At 43.2% G+C, this 18,519-nt stretch overlaps 1 protein-coding gene across 1 annotated transcript; it reads right to left on the bottom strand.

Annotated features, from left to right (window-relative positions):
• Positions 1-6,430: 6,430 nt before the first annotated feature.
• On the bottom strand, positions 6,431-15,052 carry rnaseh2a (ribonuclease H2, subunit A). Its single transcript, XM_015954413.3, has 9 exons — positions 14,947-15,052; positions 14,567-14,702; positions 14,425-14,496; positions 13,283-13,409; positions 13,113-13,200; positions 10,125-10,262; positions 8,596-8,683; positions 6,857-6,980; positions 6,431-6,683 (listed from the first exon to the last, which is right to left on the bottom strand). The coding sequence occupies exons 2-9, from the start codon at positions 14,691-14,693 to the stop codon at positions 6,530-6,532; spliced, it is 918 nt and encodes a 305-aa protein (XP_015809899.1). The 5' UTR covers positions 14,694-14,702; positions 14,947-15,052; the 3' UTR covers positions 6,431-6,529.
• Positions 15,053-18,519: the final 3,467 nt, after the last annotated feature.

Raw genomic sequence — 18,519 nt, 5'->3', positions numbered from 1 at the left:
GAGGACAACAAGAAAAATTAGGATCACTATTGAGTCATTTTCATGACTTTTTCACACTAATGCTAGCTGTTACCATTCACTTGCATTGTTTATGCTAACATAAAGCAAACAGAATACTACCAGAACATGAGAGACTGGGCTGATAACAAAATGCTTTTTACCTTTAACGTCCAGAGATGGTCAGTTTTCACCTACAGATTGACCTACATGCCACCGGTCATCTGCAGACATCAATTCCATTCTCTAAGGTGGATTTTACATTCTACCTTCCAACAAGTCCAGAAGGTTCTGCAGCTCTGAACACGATAACGTATTGTCAACATCATGTTCCCTTCTCAGGGTTCTTCTCTGGCAAGCCTGTCTGCTTATCTAGGCTGTGCTGCACAGAATAAAGGACTGCACGGTTATAATAGTAAATAATCATGTGGTCAAATGAACAATAATGGTTGATGAATAATAATAATGTTTTGATTAATCTGTGCTTAAATTAATAAGGTTGATTAATCTGTGCTTGAATTACTGAAGTTGAAATGAATGTTATGATGATCAGTAATGTTTGGTTTAACAAGTGAATCATTATCTACACTCAGACACAAGGTTCATTAGAGATAAATTAAACTTAAAGTAACATCACCGCACATAGATATTTTCAAAGCCACACATCAGAGCATCCTGTATCTGAAAGAGGCCGTGATGTTCTGAGGGTTTGTTTGTTAACACCTCTTAACATAGCACGTTCCGATTGGCCAAGTACATCATAATATGAGAATATTAAAACAGAATCACTCGCGGAGTGATTCCATCATTACATCTTTCCAGCATTCTGTGAGATTCAGCATCCTGTTAGTTGAGCTAACTCTGACTGGCTATTGGACCATGACTATCTCTAGCCACTGCATCTCTTGACAAGCTTTCGACAAGCTAAAAGCTGCTTACAGCTGACACAGCAAAACGGTTCCTTCAGCCATTCAGAAACAGCTGTTCGAGACGCAAATGATTTCATCTATCTGTTGTGATCTGGGAGACGACTCTGGACCGACCTGGTCGTACTGCGGTCTTTTCTACAACTTCGGTACCTTGGGGTCACCCGACCCCCCCGACATCTCGGATCCGAAAGGGAGTCTCCTCAAAGGGTACGGATGCCGTTTTGATAAGAACCAAATTCATAGTTTAATGCAAACCAAATTCTTTTGACACCCAGAACTCAGTCCTTCTAGATACAAGGTTCTGATAAACACATCACCATACATCACATCACATCCACTTAGATTCATCCATCACAGTAGCCTTGGTTAAAGGGGCATTATGGAAGTATGACAGCCAAAACATGTATAGGAATAATGAATGTCTTCTTCATACATTCTCCTGCAATGCCCTGGTCCTGTAGAATGAGCCCTGGCATTTTTACTGTCATTGCCTGTTTTTCTGTAAAAATCACAGAAAAAGAGAGATGCTCGGGTCGAGCAGGCTGCTTCATGCGCGTTCACGCTCAGGCATAGCCCTCCGAACCGTTCTTTGAACGTTGTTTTAGCTGTCATTAAGGATATAAATGTTACAGATACAGGAAACACCACTGGCGCTTTGGCTCGCCTAGTAAAGCTTCGGGCTTCGTGCAGGAAACCTGGGTTTGATTCTGGATGTGGACATAGTTTATTTAGAGTTTCCTTTTTACCTTAATGGTATATTTTTTTTACAGTAAGATGCCCAAATTTTTATTTGAGACTCGCCGAACGGCATTGAATTCACAGATAAAAAAGATGTGGGTTCAACTTTCATATTGGAACAATTTTTCAAGCAAGGGAAGGGAATGATCTGAGCATGCAGGAGGACTGACCCATCTTAAACCTTTGTCGGCTGTGCTGAAGAGAAAGGTACAGAACCAAATTATTTAATTAATTAGCTGCACGTTCTCCTGTCCTCTGTCCTCCGGGCCACACACACACACACACACACACACAAGGGACTGTCTCAGCTGTTATTTTCGTTAAGGAGTGTGCACGTACAGCATGCGCGCCTCGTGCACGAGCCTCCTATTGAAGCTGCCGTTAAGCTTTTGGCCTGAGGGGGCAATCGCGAGCATAAAAATTCAAAACTCCATAAAGTCCCCTTAAACTTGTCTTGTTTAATTTGTTTAGAAAATTAATTTCTTACCCTTTAGCTTTGGCTGCATGGTGGCGCAGTGGTTAGCACTGTTGCCTCGCAACACGAAGGTCGCAGGTTCGACACTCGGCTGCAGCCTTTCTGCGTGGAGTTGCGTGTTCTCCCCATGCATGCGTGGGTTTTCTCCGGGTACTCCGGTTTCCCCCACAGATCACAACATGCCCTATAGGTTAAAAAAAAATTGTAAGTCGCTTTGGGTAAAAGCGTCTGCTAAGCACATAAACATAACATAACCTTTTATAAACCTGACTCGGTGCGTTTGATCCCAGAAAAAGCAAAGAATCCTAGCATCTTCTGATTAAACATCTTATTGGTCATAAGTAAAGGTAATATATTAAGCTTGAAAGCACCAATATTTACCCTCTACATACACACTTGTCTAACTCTGGGAAACATGGCAACAGACAAACGTTCACTTAGGGGTGGATGGTCTTGGCTAGCTAGCTGTTAGCTTATCAGTCCTCTAAAATGAAAGCTTTCTCCAAACAGAGGCTGTTCAGAAAGCTCTGATCAGCGCTGTGAGGAGGTACAGGTGGACATAGGTGACAGTCAGCAAACACCTCATGACTGCCAGCTGAGTATTAACCAGAGGTGGGGAGGAGGATAAAAGTGGCCGGTTTAGTGGTTTGATGATGAAGTTCTTAAAAGTTTTTACAAGAAAAACACGAAATGGTTAAAGGTTAAACTTTTATTTTTGCACAATAAAAACACCACACAAATACAGACGTGGGGGAAAGAGGGTTCTTGTTAGTTTTACCAAAAAAAAACACACTTTTACATTTCTTGTGATTCCTACCACTGATAAAATACTGAATATTATCATAACTGTACATTTTTTACTAAAGCTTCAGAGAGAAAACAAAGTTGCTGTCAATCTTCACCCATTTATAAAAGTCTGTGTGTTCATGCTGGAAAAGGAACAAGTTTAATCCTATTAGACCGATTACATGTCGTCTTTAAAAGAAACTGGGACTGAGTGTAACAAGTCTCTGTCCCAGTCTGACCCGGGTCACACCAGACTCTCTGTCCCAGTCTGACCAGACCAGACTGACTCCAGATCTGCTGACAGCTCATCACATCTGAAACTGATTGTTTAAAGGTCAGATTAGGATCTAAATACGGTTTGTAATTAAATTATTTTTCTTTCAGTTGTTACAGCTAGGGTAAAGAAACCAGGAATCATTCAAGTGTAGATGTGAATATAAAGTTATATATATATATATATATATATATATATATATATATATATATATATATATATATATGCGTGCAAATGATGTAAGTGTTGGCTATTACAGCTCTGGGGTCAGTAGTGCGACTTCACAAAGTCTGTCGGTGATCTGAAGTGAATCCTGCTGGCAGATCTCCATGTGACTGTAATCTATCAATGGAAACGAGAGTTAGTAGTCAGATTAGGATTAAGGTTCATTAAAAAGCACACTCAAAGGGGAACATCAATGTTTTAGCTTTTTGAAACCAGAAATCACAGAATGCCTCAAACTCCTTTTCTCTATAGATGCAGAGAATTTAAAATCTGTAAAAAAGCTTGAAGATTAATTTTCATTGAGAGCTTTAGAAGTTTAAACGCACCCTAGCCAGGTTTCTACATCTCTAACTAGAATGACGGTGACAGTGTCAGCTAATGGGATTAAGTCACTCAGAGACAGATCATCAGATTAGCCACTGCAGGCGTAACACAACTATTTTCCATCTCATTGACGCAGCAGGAAACTGGGCTGCTTAGAGGAATAACAGGAGCATCCTGGAAAAGTTATAAAGGGAAGAACAAGAGTGGATCAAGAGAAGCCCGAGACATCCCATAATCGGTCCGGATCTGTAGGAGAGTCAGGACAGGGAGATCCAGACACCTCCAGCAGCTTGCTCAGACCTTCTGGTACCAACTTCAGCTTTCTGACCAGCATCCTTGTCGGACCATGGAGCCCACAGCCCAGACGCTGAACGCCAACGCCGCCTTCGACAGGGAGGCGCTCTCCAGGAGAGCCCTGCGAGCGGCTCCCAGAGGGGCCTCGTCTCACTTCGTGGGGACCTCCATCGTGATCCTGTCCTCATTTGCGGTCTCCACGTTAGCTATGAACTGTGGGAAGAGACTACAGGAGACCAGACGGAAACCCGTCATGAACTAGCAGCTGGAGTTCCTCCTTCACAGCTGCTCCCGGATCAGCCGTCTTGTGTTTGTGTAGCAGAACGTGGAGTTTTAAAGTTTTAACCAAGAGACATCAGGGGAAGACGAGGAACTCGGAGGGAGAAAGATCCACAAAAACGGGACAGCTCGGAATTCTGAACGGATGAAAGAGAAGGAAATTCCATGCAGTAACACCATCATACCTCATCCCAGTGTTACCTCCAGCGTGATTTATTCTAGAGGAAACGGTTAGAAGAAACAGAGAGATGCTCTTGTTCTGAGGACCTTCCTGCTGATTTTGGCCCAAATGTGAGCTGGCGCCTAGCAACAGTGCATTTAGAAATTAGAAAAATGTCAATTTTTTTAAATGATTTAAAAATGGAGAATCCGTTATTAAGGGAGATAATGCCGAGTCTGCGAGCGGGCCAAACCAGAGGAAGCGGCTTCTAAGTCCGTCTCTGCTTGTTGTAGATCTTGTGATTTTTTATTGTATCGACTGATGAACAGATCCTTTATTTTTAGAGGACTTCTAAAAACACGTGTAAGCTGGCATCATCTAGATCAGAACACCTCTGTTTGTAGAAACCAACCAGAACTTTTCCTCCTGCTGAGGGAGGGTCCAGGTAGTCGGACGTTCACGTCTCCAGGAGTAAAACAAGAAGAAAGTCAGAACGTGGAGCTCGTCAGAGGAAACCTGAGCCTGGAACGTCGGGAAGACATTTCTAAACAAGTTCTTTTAAACCAGATCGTGATTGGGATAAACACAGACGTGTCACAACTAAACATGTTCATGTGTGAGCTGCGTTGAGCTAAACGTGTGACTGATAGAAAAGTAAACAGTGAATTTGAGGAAATGATTAAAATTGTGATTGTTTTAATATTAAGATTATTTTCTGATGTTTTTATTATTGTTGGATGGGTTTGGGGGCAGAGCTTCTGGTGTGGGTGGACTTGCCAACATTAGAGGGCAGTGTTGGTATTGGAAACTAGGGATGTGTATTGGTGAAATTCTGGTATGCATCACGATACGGGGGAGACGATACAATATACAGTAATCCCTCGTTTATCGCGGTAGATGCGTTCCAGACCTGGCCGCGATAGGTGAAAATCCGCCAAGTAGGGACTCCCAGCATGCCCCTCGCGGGGATTCCCTCCACGTCGCACCTATGTCACAGACCGCGGCTATAAACGGAAGTCGCCTTTCCAGCTCACCACTCAGTCATCGTTTCTTCAGATTCATGATCAGAGTTTCCAACCTACCGATCAATCCAACGAACTATCAGCTCATAGTAAGTTATCTTACTTACTTCTGGAAAGCCCCGCATTTCCGTGTCACTTCGTTGACGTTCGAACGCTCGGGGGTTTCCTAGATCAGCCGGCGTTTCACCGACGCTATCACTTCCACGTCTGTGAAACCACGCTCCCTACAAGCTCAACGCCCGAATCCAGCCGACCTGTCTGACTTACAGTACTTTATTGAATTATCGTATGATCACATTTTCTTTTTTGTGGGTAAAACTCAAGAAAAACAATTTTTTTACTTGGTTTTTTTAGTTTTATTACAAAAAGTGCATTTTATGATGAAATTGATGAAAAAAAAAACCAAGAATTTCTTGATATTTCGCATAGAAAAATACCGCGAATCAGTAAAAAATATCGCAAATCTGCGAATTCCCCCTGAAAAATGCTCCAAAGAAAAAATCCGTGAAGCAGCGAATCCGCGATGAACGAACCGCGAAGTAGCGAGGGATTACTGTACCACGATATATTGCGATACATTCAGCCAGACAATAGTAGCGATTTCTTTAGACTGAATCTATTGTAGGAAATTTCAATAAACTGCCCAAACTGATACTTAACATGTTTATCGTGATGTATTTGAACCATAATAAAGAGATTTACATTTCAATGGTGGAAACAAAACCCACTGCACACTGCTGCCAACTAGAAGTTGGTGTTTGAATTGCACCAAAGGAAATGAAAACACACAAATGTTTGCATGTGAATTCTTCCCAAAATTCGATACACAGCTTTTGAATATCGATATAATATTGCAGGAAGCAATATCACGATATATTGCCATATCGATATTTTCTTACATCCCTATTGGAAACTGTTTCTCGACCATTGCCAATAGAGAAAGACTTTATTTAAAAAACGACACGTATAAAAGCAACGAGAACAAAAACAGCAGTTTCAGTCTGAGCAGCCGGAACGGGAACCTCGTCAGAGCGAGCTCAAACTCCTCAGCCTCCGGTCAGAGAAGAACCGATGATCCTGGCGGGACTTTCCACCTTCAGCTGAAGAACTGAAGTAGGACAGCATGGACCTGTTCTTGTGCCGCTGCGCCGCCCTCTCTCCATCCTCTTCATCATCGTCCCTGCAGACAGGATTCAGAGTTTATCGTCTGCTGCGGTTAACGCCGTCGCTCTGAGGTGAACTAACTCGGGGTTTGGGGCTTTAACTCGCTGACACACACCTCAGAGCAGCCTTTATTGCTGGATGTTAAAATGTGCTGAAACCCTCTGAGACTGAGATCTGAAGGCTGCTTACCAGTGAACGGGCGCCGCCTTGCTGTCCAGCTGAGTCTGAGCCGTGCTCCAGCTGAAGCGCACAAACTGAGGGAAGCCAAACACCGGGTCCAGGTATTTCAGGAGCCACGCTTTAGTTTTCGGGTCTGGACACAGAAAGGATTGCAGCTCGGTGTCGGCGAACATCAGAGACAGAGAAAACCTTCGTGCACCTATCCAAGACTTCATCACAGTAGAAAAAAACACCTTGCTGTTAAAGCTTTGATCGAAAGATAAAGTTTACTCTAGGGCTGCAACAAACGATTATTTGAATAATCGATGAATCGGATGGGGTCTCGACACGATTAATCGATTAATCGGATTACATGGGGAAATTTTTAAAAACTGCTAGGGAAACGTTATTTCTCTCCTTCCTTCACTTTATTAAACACAACATTATTAGAAAACAGTTCAATAGCAGAAAAACAACATGTCATCACCTAAATTGTCTTATAAGGTGTATAGACAGAGACCCTAAGCTACACCTATCTGTGACCTAAAATGCTTGGTCCAAGTTAAACAGCTTAAGGGCAATTCTCATCCGTTTTGTTTGATCTCATCTGTAGACAATTATTATAACTATATTGTCAAACAACTCATTTTTAAATGTAATTAAACATTGGCTGTGAATTAATCAAAATTAATCACTATTTCCAAAAATGACTGAAAAAATACCAAATAAAACAAAAGTAAATGAATGCCATCCTCCTTGCGATGATGCCCTGGGCAACTGCCGTAAAGTCACATCAAGAAATGCTGCTGATCATTCCAATGATCCCAAATAGACTCACATTAGGCCACATGAAAGCAACTGAACCCAAAAATACATTAACCAGTATATAACTGCACTCCCACACAACACGCCTGCAGCAACAGTTAGGACTCCTCCCTCCCTTTTAAAAGCGTTTTTGCTTCTGAGGACATTGTGGTTGTAAAACCACATGCTAGTAGTCTGGCCCCGGTGTGATCAACCAGTTTCTGCGGGAATGTGACGGCGGAACCGGTTCGCAGCAGCGCGAGCACCCCCCCATCCCTTCATCTAATAAGCGTCGCGCTCACGACTTTATACTTTTTTTTTACGAGCTTAGGGCATGTCTAGCCTGTGCAATAATCCGGGGCTTGGGTGAATCACTTTTGAAAAGTTTTTAACTAACCCGGACACCGAGCTCTCTCCTTCCTCGCTGATGATTCCGACATGCTTGCATTTCAGATGCTGCATCATCACTGCAGTACTCCCGTGCCATGCTAAGTCTGACCTACAAACGTTGCAGGTAACGAATGTCTTCGCCTGATTTACCTGAAAATGCTCCCAAACTTAAGAAGTTTTTACTTTTTTGGGTCTCGCTGCTTCTGCCATGTTCCTCTTCCAAACACCGGCTCTCCCTCAAGCTGATCTGACTTGCTCCGGTCTGCGCGCAACGGCGGGCGGGAAGGGGGGGGCGGGCTTTTGGAAGAGTTGTGCGTCACAACGAATCAATGACGCAATTCGTTGCCAACCCTTTTAGTAATCGATTTTCATCGAATTTATCGATTCGTTGTTGCAGCCCTAGTTTACTCACACATTTACCAAAGTCAACTATAAAAAACTGTTGGACCTGATATCATCCTTAATCACAATACTCGGCAGGACTCGGCACACATCCTGTCTCCAAAACAAGCGATTAGAAAATAAAATCTGCATTTAAATGAATAAAACTGGAACACACGCATCGTCATCACTACCATTAGGGTATCCGGAGCCGTAGGCCCCATCCATCTCTCCCAGGTCTTCTGGAAACTTCCAGCCTTCGACGGCGTGATCTCTGGCGACCTGCAGAAGACGCTTTAGTTTAAACATCAGCATCAGACCTGATAACCGAGAGGACGCTTCTACAAATATAAAGGTTTATGGACGGAGCTTTGGAGGGAAACTAAAAATGGAAGACAAGTGGGTTTACGTGTTTCTGTGAGAGGAAGCAGTGGTCTGAATAATCAACACCATTAGAAATGTAACCAGATGAACAACGCAGCCCCATCTTTAACTAAACACGGACAAAGGGCGCCGACTGCTGGTGACGCTTACGAACAACCGAGTCACACTGATGGCATCACTAATGTTCTTTCCCAGCAGTCAAAGTGGCAGCAGACGTCTAAATCACATCTAGAACCCGTCTCTCTGACTCCACATGCTTGATGTGAGACAGCTTTGGGAGGAGTTTGAAAAATCAGGGTCAATTGTGGACAAATTAGCACAAAATCAGGATATTTTATGGAAAAACTGTAACAAGAGCCGCAGCACAGGGACTGAAGCAAAAAATTCTCATCTGACTGAAAATAATATGGGGGGGGGGGGGGGGCTCACATTGTTTACACGCAGCCACTATTCGGGTTTGGATTGGTTTTAAGGTCAGTATTCTTGTTTCTGAAAAATTAGGAACAACCCGTTCACACACACACACACACACACACACACACACACACACACACACACACACACACACACAGTGTTTATAAGTGTGGATGTTGAGATTTCTCTGAGGTAAAAAAGATGATGAGTATTAAAGTACTCTAGGGGGGTCGGGGGCATGGCCCCCCTGGAAAAAAATTATTGGACATTTTATATTTAAACGCATCAGTCTGGTGCATTTTGGGGGAAAGTAGAGCTACAGGCTGGTAGTTATGTATGATAAAGTATCTATACATGTTCATTATAATGATATGTTTGAGTTAACAATGTTTTCCTGTCCTTTCTTAATCCATTATGAACACAGACTAGAGTGAAATCCGCTGATGCATCCATGTTGCTCAGCGATTTCCGTCGCCATGACGGAGAGCTTTAATCCCCGCCATAGCATGATGTCATGATTACATCACACACCACACAGGACCCAAACCTATGTTTGTAAACATTTTGACCTTTTTTCTGCACTTATCTGGGTTGTGGGCGGAGCAACCCCAGCAGAGTCCTCGGTCCTCCCCTCAGCTCCACCCGTGGGACCAGACCAGATGTCTGAACCTCCTGGAGGAGCAGCAGCAGCTCCACTCTGAGTCTAAGGCTGATAGCTACCCAACACAGGGAAATCATGCTGTCCTGTTTGTATTCGTGACCTTGGTGACCCGTGTAGGGTGAAGACTGGACCTAAACACCCACCGCTACACTGAGAGCTCCTCCTCTCTGTGACGTAGGCCTGATGCTTCAGCATTGCTGCTCTCATGTCAAACATGTTAAGAACACGAGTGATGTCATGAAGAAAAGGTGCAGGACGACCCACCTTTGCACAGATGCTGGCAGCACTGACGATGGGAAAGAGGGAGTCGGCTTTTGGCCTCACCGTCACCTGGACGCCAGGGAAGTGCTGGGAGAGCTTCTCCTCATACTTCTCTGCTGGGCCGACTGTGTCCACATAAACCTGAGGAAGACCAGATAAACCCGACTGATGGAGAAAAACAGGATGCAGCAAAACTAAATCATAATAAAATGACTGAAAGTTTTGTCTCCTCAGATGTAAAAAGGCCCGTGCCCCGTATGAAGACATGAGGTGAGGTGAACACGAGGACTTGGGGCAACAAGTTCAGAGAAAAAGACTAAATGAGCTAGTTTCCTTCCTACAGCACCGACCTGAATGTGATTTTTACGAGTACCAGGAACGCACAAGCACGGTTTAGAGGTTAAGCATCGCACGTCTCTGGGTTTAGTTGCATCACTTAGTTTACTTTTTACCTAAACAGGGTATCTGCAGGTTTAAGGGAGCCAAATTTAAGACTTTTTAAGAGCTTTTTAAGGCCACTTTGACCAAATTTAAGCTACTTTTTTTAAATTAAATAAGCTATAATTTCCGGCTATTGCCTGAAACCGGTGCTAACCACGTCACGAACGTGGGATTAGCCATCCAGTTACCATTAAACTTGCACTTCCCCATGGCGCAAGCTCCCACTAGCTTAACCAGCTAATGTGCTCATCTAAAAATAGCCCCCTTTCACAACCAACTGAATGTGTACGGTTCCGCTTACGCCAACATCGTACACAACAAATGCTGAACACTAGAAATTCACGAAAATTTTATAGAAATGAAAGAATCTTGTTTATTGGGTCGTTGGTAATTTAAGACCTTTGGAAACTGTATTTAAGGATTATTTGTAATTGTTATGGATTTTTAAGGCCTTAAATTTGAAAAAGCAAATTTAAGACTTAAAGGACCCGCGGATACCCTGCAAAAACATTAGAAAGTCTTCATATGAAATCTTACAAACATTCATCTCTGAATGAGGATTTAAAAAGCTTCTGTCTGTTAGTTTGTTTTGGTCACTTCATAGGTACACGTTTCAAGCTGGATCCACCTCTTCCTTCAGAACCTCTATAATTAGAGATGCTCCGATCCGATCACGTGATCAGAAATCGGGTCCGATCACGTGACTTTCAGGAAATCAGAATCAGGTGAAAAAAATACCTGATTTAATCGTTTCAAACAACAAACGTTACTTTTTTAATTCATGCTGAGAAAGAGATTTTCAACAACGCTGTAGAGCCCCACAATTTAAGGTAGCCCGGGAAATCACACGCCACAACATGTACCTGTTAGCGAACAGGCTAATGCAGAACACAGTCGTCACCTCAAGAGAGAGAAAATGTCTAACGTGGATGTAATTAAAACCAACAGCAAAGGGGGTGTAATAAACACGTGTAATGTGTGCAAACTGGGCATTTAACATGCTGGAAAAGGCCGTGCTGCGTTCAACACTACGTGTGCCACCTTAAAAAACTAACCCTGCTCAGTTCGCTGCTATAATTCAGATAAGCCAGCCCAAACAAACAAAAGATGCGTTAAGAAATTGTCTATGGATAGCAAAAACGCTCAGATCACACTGGATCATTGAGGTTGCAAATGTCCGGTTCTGCGGTCTCCTTGAGTCATGATCTGCTTTCTCTTCCCAACTCTAGAGACGCAGCAGCTCTTCAGGTGCCTTGTAGAAAGAAGTAACCCTGTTGCTGACCGCCATGTGTCGTGCCATCCCTGTCGCACACTATCTGCAATATGGGTGACAAGACTACTTTCAAATATATTCCTAATATTACCTCATTTCTTACTGATGTACTTCCTGAGTGACGAGTAATAAAACAAGTGATGTTTTATGGCAGATAAAACTAAAGAAATGACATAAATACAGAAAGAAAGAAACTCATTAATGATTAAAAACTCTCGAGTGTTTTCCTTTTTTATTAATGCATTTCTAAAGTATTGGATCAGGACTCGGCGTCGCCAGGTTCTTCAAATCAAATTACCCTGAATCAACTAAAATAAACACGATCAGAACATCCCCATCTGTAATCCTTCAGGTCACAGATCCATCTAGCTGTTGGAAACATTCCCCAGAGGTTCTGGTCCATCCTGATGTCAGCTCCATCCATGAGAACCTCCTGTTCCACCTCATCCAAAAGAGGAGATCTGGTGACTGTGGAGGTCATTGGAGTCCAGTGAACTCATGGCCAGTTAGAGATGATCTGAGCTTTGTGACACGGTGCATGATCCTGCTGGAGGAAGCCATCAGAAGATGGGTCCGTGTGGTCCTGAAGGGATGGACATGGTCAGCAACAATATGCAGGTAGGCTGTGGTGGTTCCACCAGGCTCAGATGGGACTGAAGGGTCCAGAGTAGGGCAAGAACATCTCCAGCAGCAGCAGCCTGAAGCACTGATCAAGGCAGGGTGGATCCATGCTTTCATGTTGGTGACACTAAATTCTGAGCCGACCATCTGAATGTTGCAGCTGAAATCCAGACTCATCAGCCCAGGAAAGGTTTTCCAGTCTCTTCTGGTCCAGTTCTGTTGATCCGGTGCGAGTTGTTGCCTCAGTCTCCTGTTCTGAGCTGACAGGCGAGACACCTGGTGTGGTCTTCTGCTGCTGGAGTTTGTCTGGAGCAGCTGGTGCTCCCCTGCAGACCATGGTAGGAGGAACCAGTGCTGATCTGATCCTCCTATCATCTAGAACCAGTTTAACCACTCTCTATGAACTCTATAAATGGTTGTGGGTTCAAATCCCAGAAGATCAGTGGGCTCTGAAATACTCGTCTGTCTGGTACCAACAACCACGACTCATAAATGTTGTTTCTTTTCCATCCTGATGCTCATTTTGAACCTCAGCAGGTCCCGGTGATCAGATGGACCTGCTTGTCTTGCAAGCCAACAACAGATGAAGAGACGTGCCTAATAAAGAGGTCAAACACAACATGCATGCAGCATGTTCATATTCATAGTTCACACACCTCTTTAACTTGAACTCCGCTGTCCAAGGCAAACTGCACCAGGCCGATGGCGGTATCATGCGAGAGGGCGTTGAGGTTGTATTTTGTCCTTGAAACAAATCAAGAGAATATGATTGTGTGTGTGTGTGTGTTTCCATATCCATCACTCGTGTGAGCTCAGTGTGACTAACCTTTGTAACATACTGGTGGAGATAACGTTGGGTGAAAGAATCTGCAGGGCCCAGCCAACGTAGCTTTTGGCTTCTTCCAGTTTTTGGAAGAGATTTTCTCTCTCTGCCTCTGTTAGAGTCTTTGAATCTGATTAAGAAAAAGAGGATGACAAATTGTTTATCACGTTCACACACACACACACACACACACACACACACACACACACACACACGGAAGGGTTTTGCAGTGACCTACTCTGGCGTTTACAGACTTTTTAATAATCTGTAGGAAAAATTCAAACAAACCATCAATGTGATTTTCTTGCAAAATGCAAAAAAATTTCTACCATCAGGTTCAGACTGTCCCTCTGCTCCAAAAGCCCGACAAAAATGATCAGTAAATTATTAAAGTTAAATTTAAAGTCCCATTAGTCATCACACATTGGAGAAATTGATCTCCACCTTTGACCCATCCTCGTAGGGAGCGGTGAGCTGCGGCTGCACTCGGGAACTACTTCAACTCAGTTTCTTTTTATTTATTTTTTTATTTTTATTTTTTTCCCCGTGTCCTGTCTGGCTGTGAAGCAAACAGAATTGATGTCTGACTGCTGGTGACAAGCCTTACAGATTTACTTTCAGGTGGAGCATCAAAGCTTCTGCTTTAATGCCTGATACTTAAAACTTTATTGTTATTGTTTTTTGAATGCTTTATAACTTCAATTTCAAGTCAGTTTTGATTCAATTCAACGTGTGACTGACACGGTAGTTTGTGAACAAGATGAATCTCCTAATTTTTCCAACTGATTCACATAAAGACAGACTGGAACCCCCAAACAAAAACTCTTCTGATCGATACGATTCACATAGACGCCTTATTACTATATATATATATATATATATATATATATATATATATATATATATATATATATATATATATATATATTACTATATATATATATATATATATATATATATATATATATACCACCAGTGTGTGTGACAATATTTTGTTTAATATTATTGTAGTTCGTTTTGTTTACAGCTTTGCTTTCCAATACAGAATATGAAGATTAATAGACTTCAAATTTGCACAAGTTTACGAAAATAAAGATGAAGGTCAGCATGAGCCTGGAATATAAACAAATAAAAATAATTATTACCTGCCACTTTCAAGGCCTTCAGCTCCTCTTTTTGAGATACTGGACAGAAACATATCCCATACACCATAGGCCCTGGAACAAAACCCTGTCAGTATGCATGGAGGAGAGCAGGTTTACTGGGGTTTGTTTTATTTTAACACACCTAGCACAGGCCCTCTGCCCGCCTCATCCACACCCAGACAGCAGTCCTCCGTCCTGCACACGTCCGGGATCTGAGAGGCTAGCCGGCAGCTGACAGAGTTATCAGCTTCAAACGGGCTCAGGTCCATTACTGCTGTCTGGAAGGAAACTCGGCGTTAAAGTGCTTAATGGGATACTATCCCGTTTACCGAGTAACAAAAAACACCTTATTAAGCTTCAAACGTTAATAAAGAACGGATTCTTGTTAGATTTTTCTGGTAGCATCGTTGTACCGGCAGAAATCGTTAATACTATAATAGGTTGTGTTTAATGGGTCACGAGAGAACATTAAACACATATTCATCCCAACAATTCATCTAAAAAGGAAAACGGTACCCTTACCAGCGGTAAATGTGTTCCTCTTCTGCCTTTTTGTGCTTTTGAGCGACACCGATTTTGGCGCCTGGGAGTGACGTCATCACGGACTTCTTCCTATTCTATTTGTGATGCTCAGTAGCGCCCTCATCTGGCCTGGAGACTCACAGCAATAACATCGCTGTGTTTGTAAACGCCTAAATAAGGATTTTCACAATGTGAAACACAAATGAATCAAAATGTATCCGTCATTCTTGTAGATAAATGTATAAAATTACTTTTGTTGCACTATTTTGGTAAAAACTGGACACTAAGGAGGTAACTGACCAAATAGGCTTCAGACTTTTGGAAAAGTTAGAGTGAATTTTGTTTTCCAAGTTTTTCCATTTAGGCAAACAGAAACATGTTGAATAGGATAACAAGTTAAGATAAAACCACGCCCACTCTCACATTTACACATTTGTGTACATATCATTAGACCGTTGTCCAATTCATCAAATGCATTCAAGTTCAACGCTGCTTACATCTCATACATTTTTAGGCAATAAGATAAGTTTCTATAACAATGCGTTTCGAATACATTAAAAGTAGGCTTTCCTCTACTATTTTGAGCAATGAATGAAATTTTATGAGAGTAATAAGTTGTTTATAGCGTAGTCTGTTTGGTAGTCCTTCAGGCTGATCCCAAATATTATAGGTTGTCCAGGGTGAATGTGCCCTGGAGGTGTATTGTAGAAGACAGCCGGTCCCATAAGGCCCCCTAAAAATTATTTGTGTAAATACAATGAAATAATAGATCTGTAGTCTCTGTGTACATATTACTACATCGAAGCTATTGGGAATGCAATAATTTAGGCTAAATCTTTTGTTTATTTTTATTCAGAGCCGTGTCCAGGACTTTTAAAATGGGGTGGCCCATGTGGGGCACTTGTTTATTCATGGGTGGCACCAATGGATATGCTTATTTATTTATTTACACAAATTGTTTATTTGTTTATTTACTTTCTAGTGAATTTTTGAGTTTCACGTTGCACAATCACCATTTTTTCCCCTCTTCATCTTCTACTTTTGTGGTGGTTAGCAAGTCACTTCTTGTTGCATTACTACCACCAACTGGAGTTGAGTGGGACTCTAAATACTATGTATGTGAGTATGAAAAAATATTAAATATTATTAATACTACACGCCTGGGCTAGAAAACAAGGTGAAAGGTGCATGCACCCACACACTATTTTGGAGTTTACAACCCAAGCCTTTTGTCGACGATGTAAAGTCAATACATTGGAACTTAGTGGGGTGGCACCTGGGGTGGCCAATCAGATTCTAAGGGTGGCATGTGCTACCCCAGGCCACTCCCTGGGCACGCCCCTGTTTTTATTGCCTGTTTTGTATAAAACTGAAGTTGGTTCCCTTTTTAAGATACAGAATCAGAAAGGACATTTCCTGCTACTGTTTCCACTCCCTGAGTAGCTTTAATGCGCTCTTGTTATAAAATGGAACAATATGTTGGCATGTGATAATCCAAACTCACAATAAAAAAGTATCCTTCTTTGGACTTTCACTAATCATAAAAAGGCTTCACAAGTCAGTTTATCATAGAGGCTGCTGTTAAGGTAGAGTAATAGTCCAGGTTTGAAGAGTCTTGGTTTAGTGGTTTTATAATTGAAGCAGAATAAATACGCTCAGAGAGCCGAAAAAACCCAATTGTTGGAACGGCCCATCCCGACTCAGAAACTAAAAAAGAGAACCAACTTCAGCTTTGTCTTGTAGCCTATATGTTTTGTTTACTGTTTGTAATATTTCAGTGTCTTGTTTTTCAATTAAAAAAGAAACAAGCTAAATCAGCATATATCTTTGACATCAAAAACTACTTCTGAGTTGATACGCATGCGGGGGTAGTGCACGTTTACACCCGATTTGGCTTCCTCCAGTGCCAAATGTTGATTTGCACAACAAGAAGTTTGAGCTCATGGAAGCTGCAGCTCTGTGAGGGTCTGCTGGGAACATCTGCTGGAGTCTCCTGTCCCACCTCCGACAGAACTTTCAACATCATCCCAGGAGAGCAGGGGACCCTGAGTCAGAGTGGGCCATGTTCCCTTCCTCTATTGTCGAGGTGGCCGGCCAGAGCCACTTACTCTGTGCCTGTCATTGCAACAACCCTCAAACCCATTAGTGGACACCAGCGGTTAAGGATGCTGTCAAGCTGAAGAAAGGGTCCAGTCAGAAAAGGGATGCACTCCCAACGCTGTTTAGAGTGCAGGCGGTGTGTTGCTGACCTCGACTCAAGACATAGTGGATTTGTGGGTAGAGTACTTTGAAGGCCTCCTCAATTCCACCTTCTGGGGACTTTGGGTTGGGCTCTCCGATCTCTGGTGCAGAGGTCACTAAGGTGGCAGGGCTCCAGGGATGGAAGGCAGTTTTTCTGAGTTCCTAAGGTTCTGGATGTTGTGGGGATGTTGATTTATGCAACTCTGCAATCTCTCCTGAACATCTGGGAGAGTTCCGCTTGACTGGCGGACCAGGATGGTGGTACTTCTACTAGAAAAGGGGGATTGCTGGGTGTGTTCCCACTAGAGGGGAAACACACTCCTGAGCCTCCATGGTAAAGCCTATTCAGGGGCTCCGGAATGGAAGCTCTGCTGGATAGTTGCACCTCAGTTTCAGGAAGAGCAATGTAGTTTTCATTCTGGCCGTGGAACACTGGACCAACTCCATCCTGCCGGGTGCGTGGAAGTTTGTACAACCAGTCTACGTGTGATTTTTGGATTTGGAGAAGGTATTCGACTGTCTCTCTCTGGGGAACCTGTGGGGGGTACTTCAGGAGTATGTGGTGCCCAGTCTTTTGATATGAGCTGTCAGGTGTCCTTACGACTGGTGCCAGAGCTTGGTCTGCATTATCGGCAGTAAGTTTGGCTTGTTCGTGGTGAGAGTCTGGACTTCGCCAAGGCTGCCCTTTGTCACCAATTCTGTTTATAACTTTAATGGACATGATTTGTAGGCACAGCCAAGGCGTTCCCTGGCCAGGTGAGAGACATAGTCCCTCCACCGTGTCCTGGGTCTACCTTTAGGCCTCCTCCCGGTTGACGTGCCTGGAAAACCTCACCAGGGAGACGTCCAGGAGGCATCCTGACCAGATGCCTGAGCCACCTCAACTGGCTTCGCTCGATGTGGAGGAGCAGCGGGTCTACTCTGAGCCCCTCCCGGATGACCGAGCTTCTCACCCTATCTCTAAGGGAGAGCCCAGGCGCTCTTCGGAGAAAACTCATTTCGGCCGCTTGTATCTGCGATCTCGTTCTTTTGGTCACTACCCAAAGCTCATGACCATAGGTGAGGGTAGGAACGTAGATTGACCGGTAAATCGAGAGCTTCGCCTTCTGACTCAGCTCTCTCTTCACCACGACAGACCGGTACAACGCCCGCATCGCTGCAGATGCAGCACCAATCCACCTATCGATCTCACGCTCCAGTTTTCCCTCACTCGTGAATAACACCCCGAGATACTTGAACTCCTCCACTTGGGGCAGGACCTCATCCCTGACCCGGAGAAGGCATTTTATGGATGCTTATTGCTCTGTTTGTATTTTTGCAACGCGTTTTTAT

Source organism: Nothobranchius furzeri, chromosome 7, assembly GCF_043380555.1.
Source record: "Nothobranchius furzeri strain GRZ-AD chromosome 7, NfurGRZ-RIMD1, whole genome shotgun sequence".
Lineage (NCBI taxonomy): Eukaryota > Metazoa > Chordata > Actinopteri > Cyprinodontiformes > Nothobranchiidae > Nothobranchius > Nothobranchius furzeri.
Note: the sequence above shows the minus strand (reverse complement) of the source record. Positions and strands in the feature narration are given on the sequence as shown.

Bases quoted from the DNA above. Each gene is read 5' to 3' on its own strand.
- rnaseh2a (XM_015954413.3), bottom strand. From the start codon at position 14,693: ATGGACCTGAGCCCGTTTGAAGCTGATAACTCTGTCAGCTGCCGGCTA. The intron at 13,201-13,282 runs GTTAGTCACACT...ATTTGTTTCAAG, and splicing joins TCCACCAGTATGTTACAAAG to GACAAAATACAACCTCAACG. The intron at 10,263-13,112 runs GTGTGTGAACTA...GGTCTTCCTCAG, and splicing joins GCGGAGTTCAAGTTAAAGAG to GTTTATGTGGACACAGTCGG.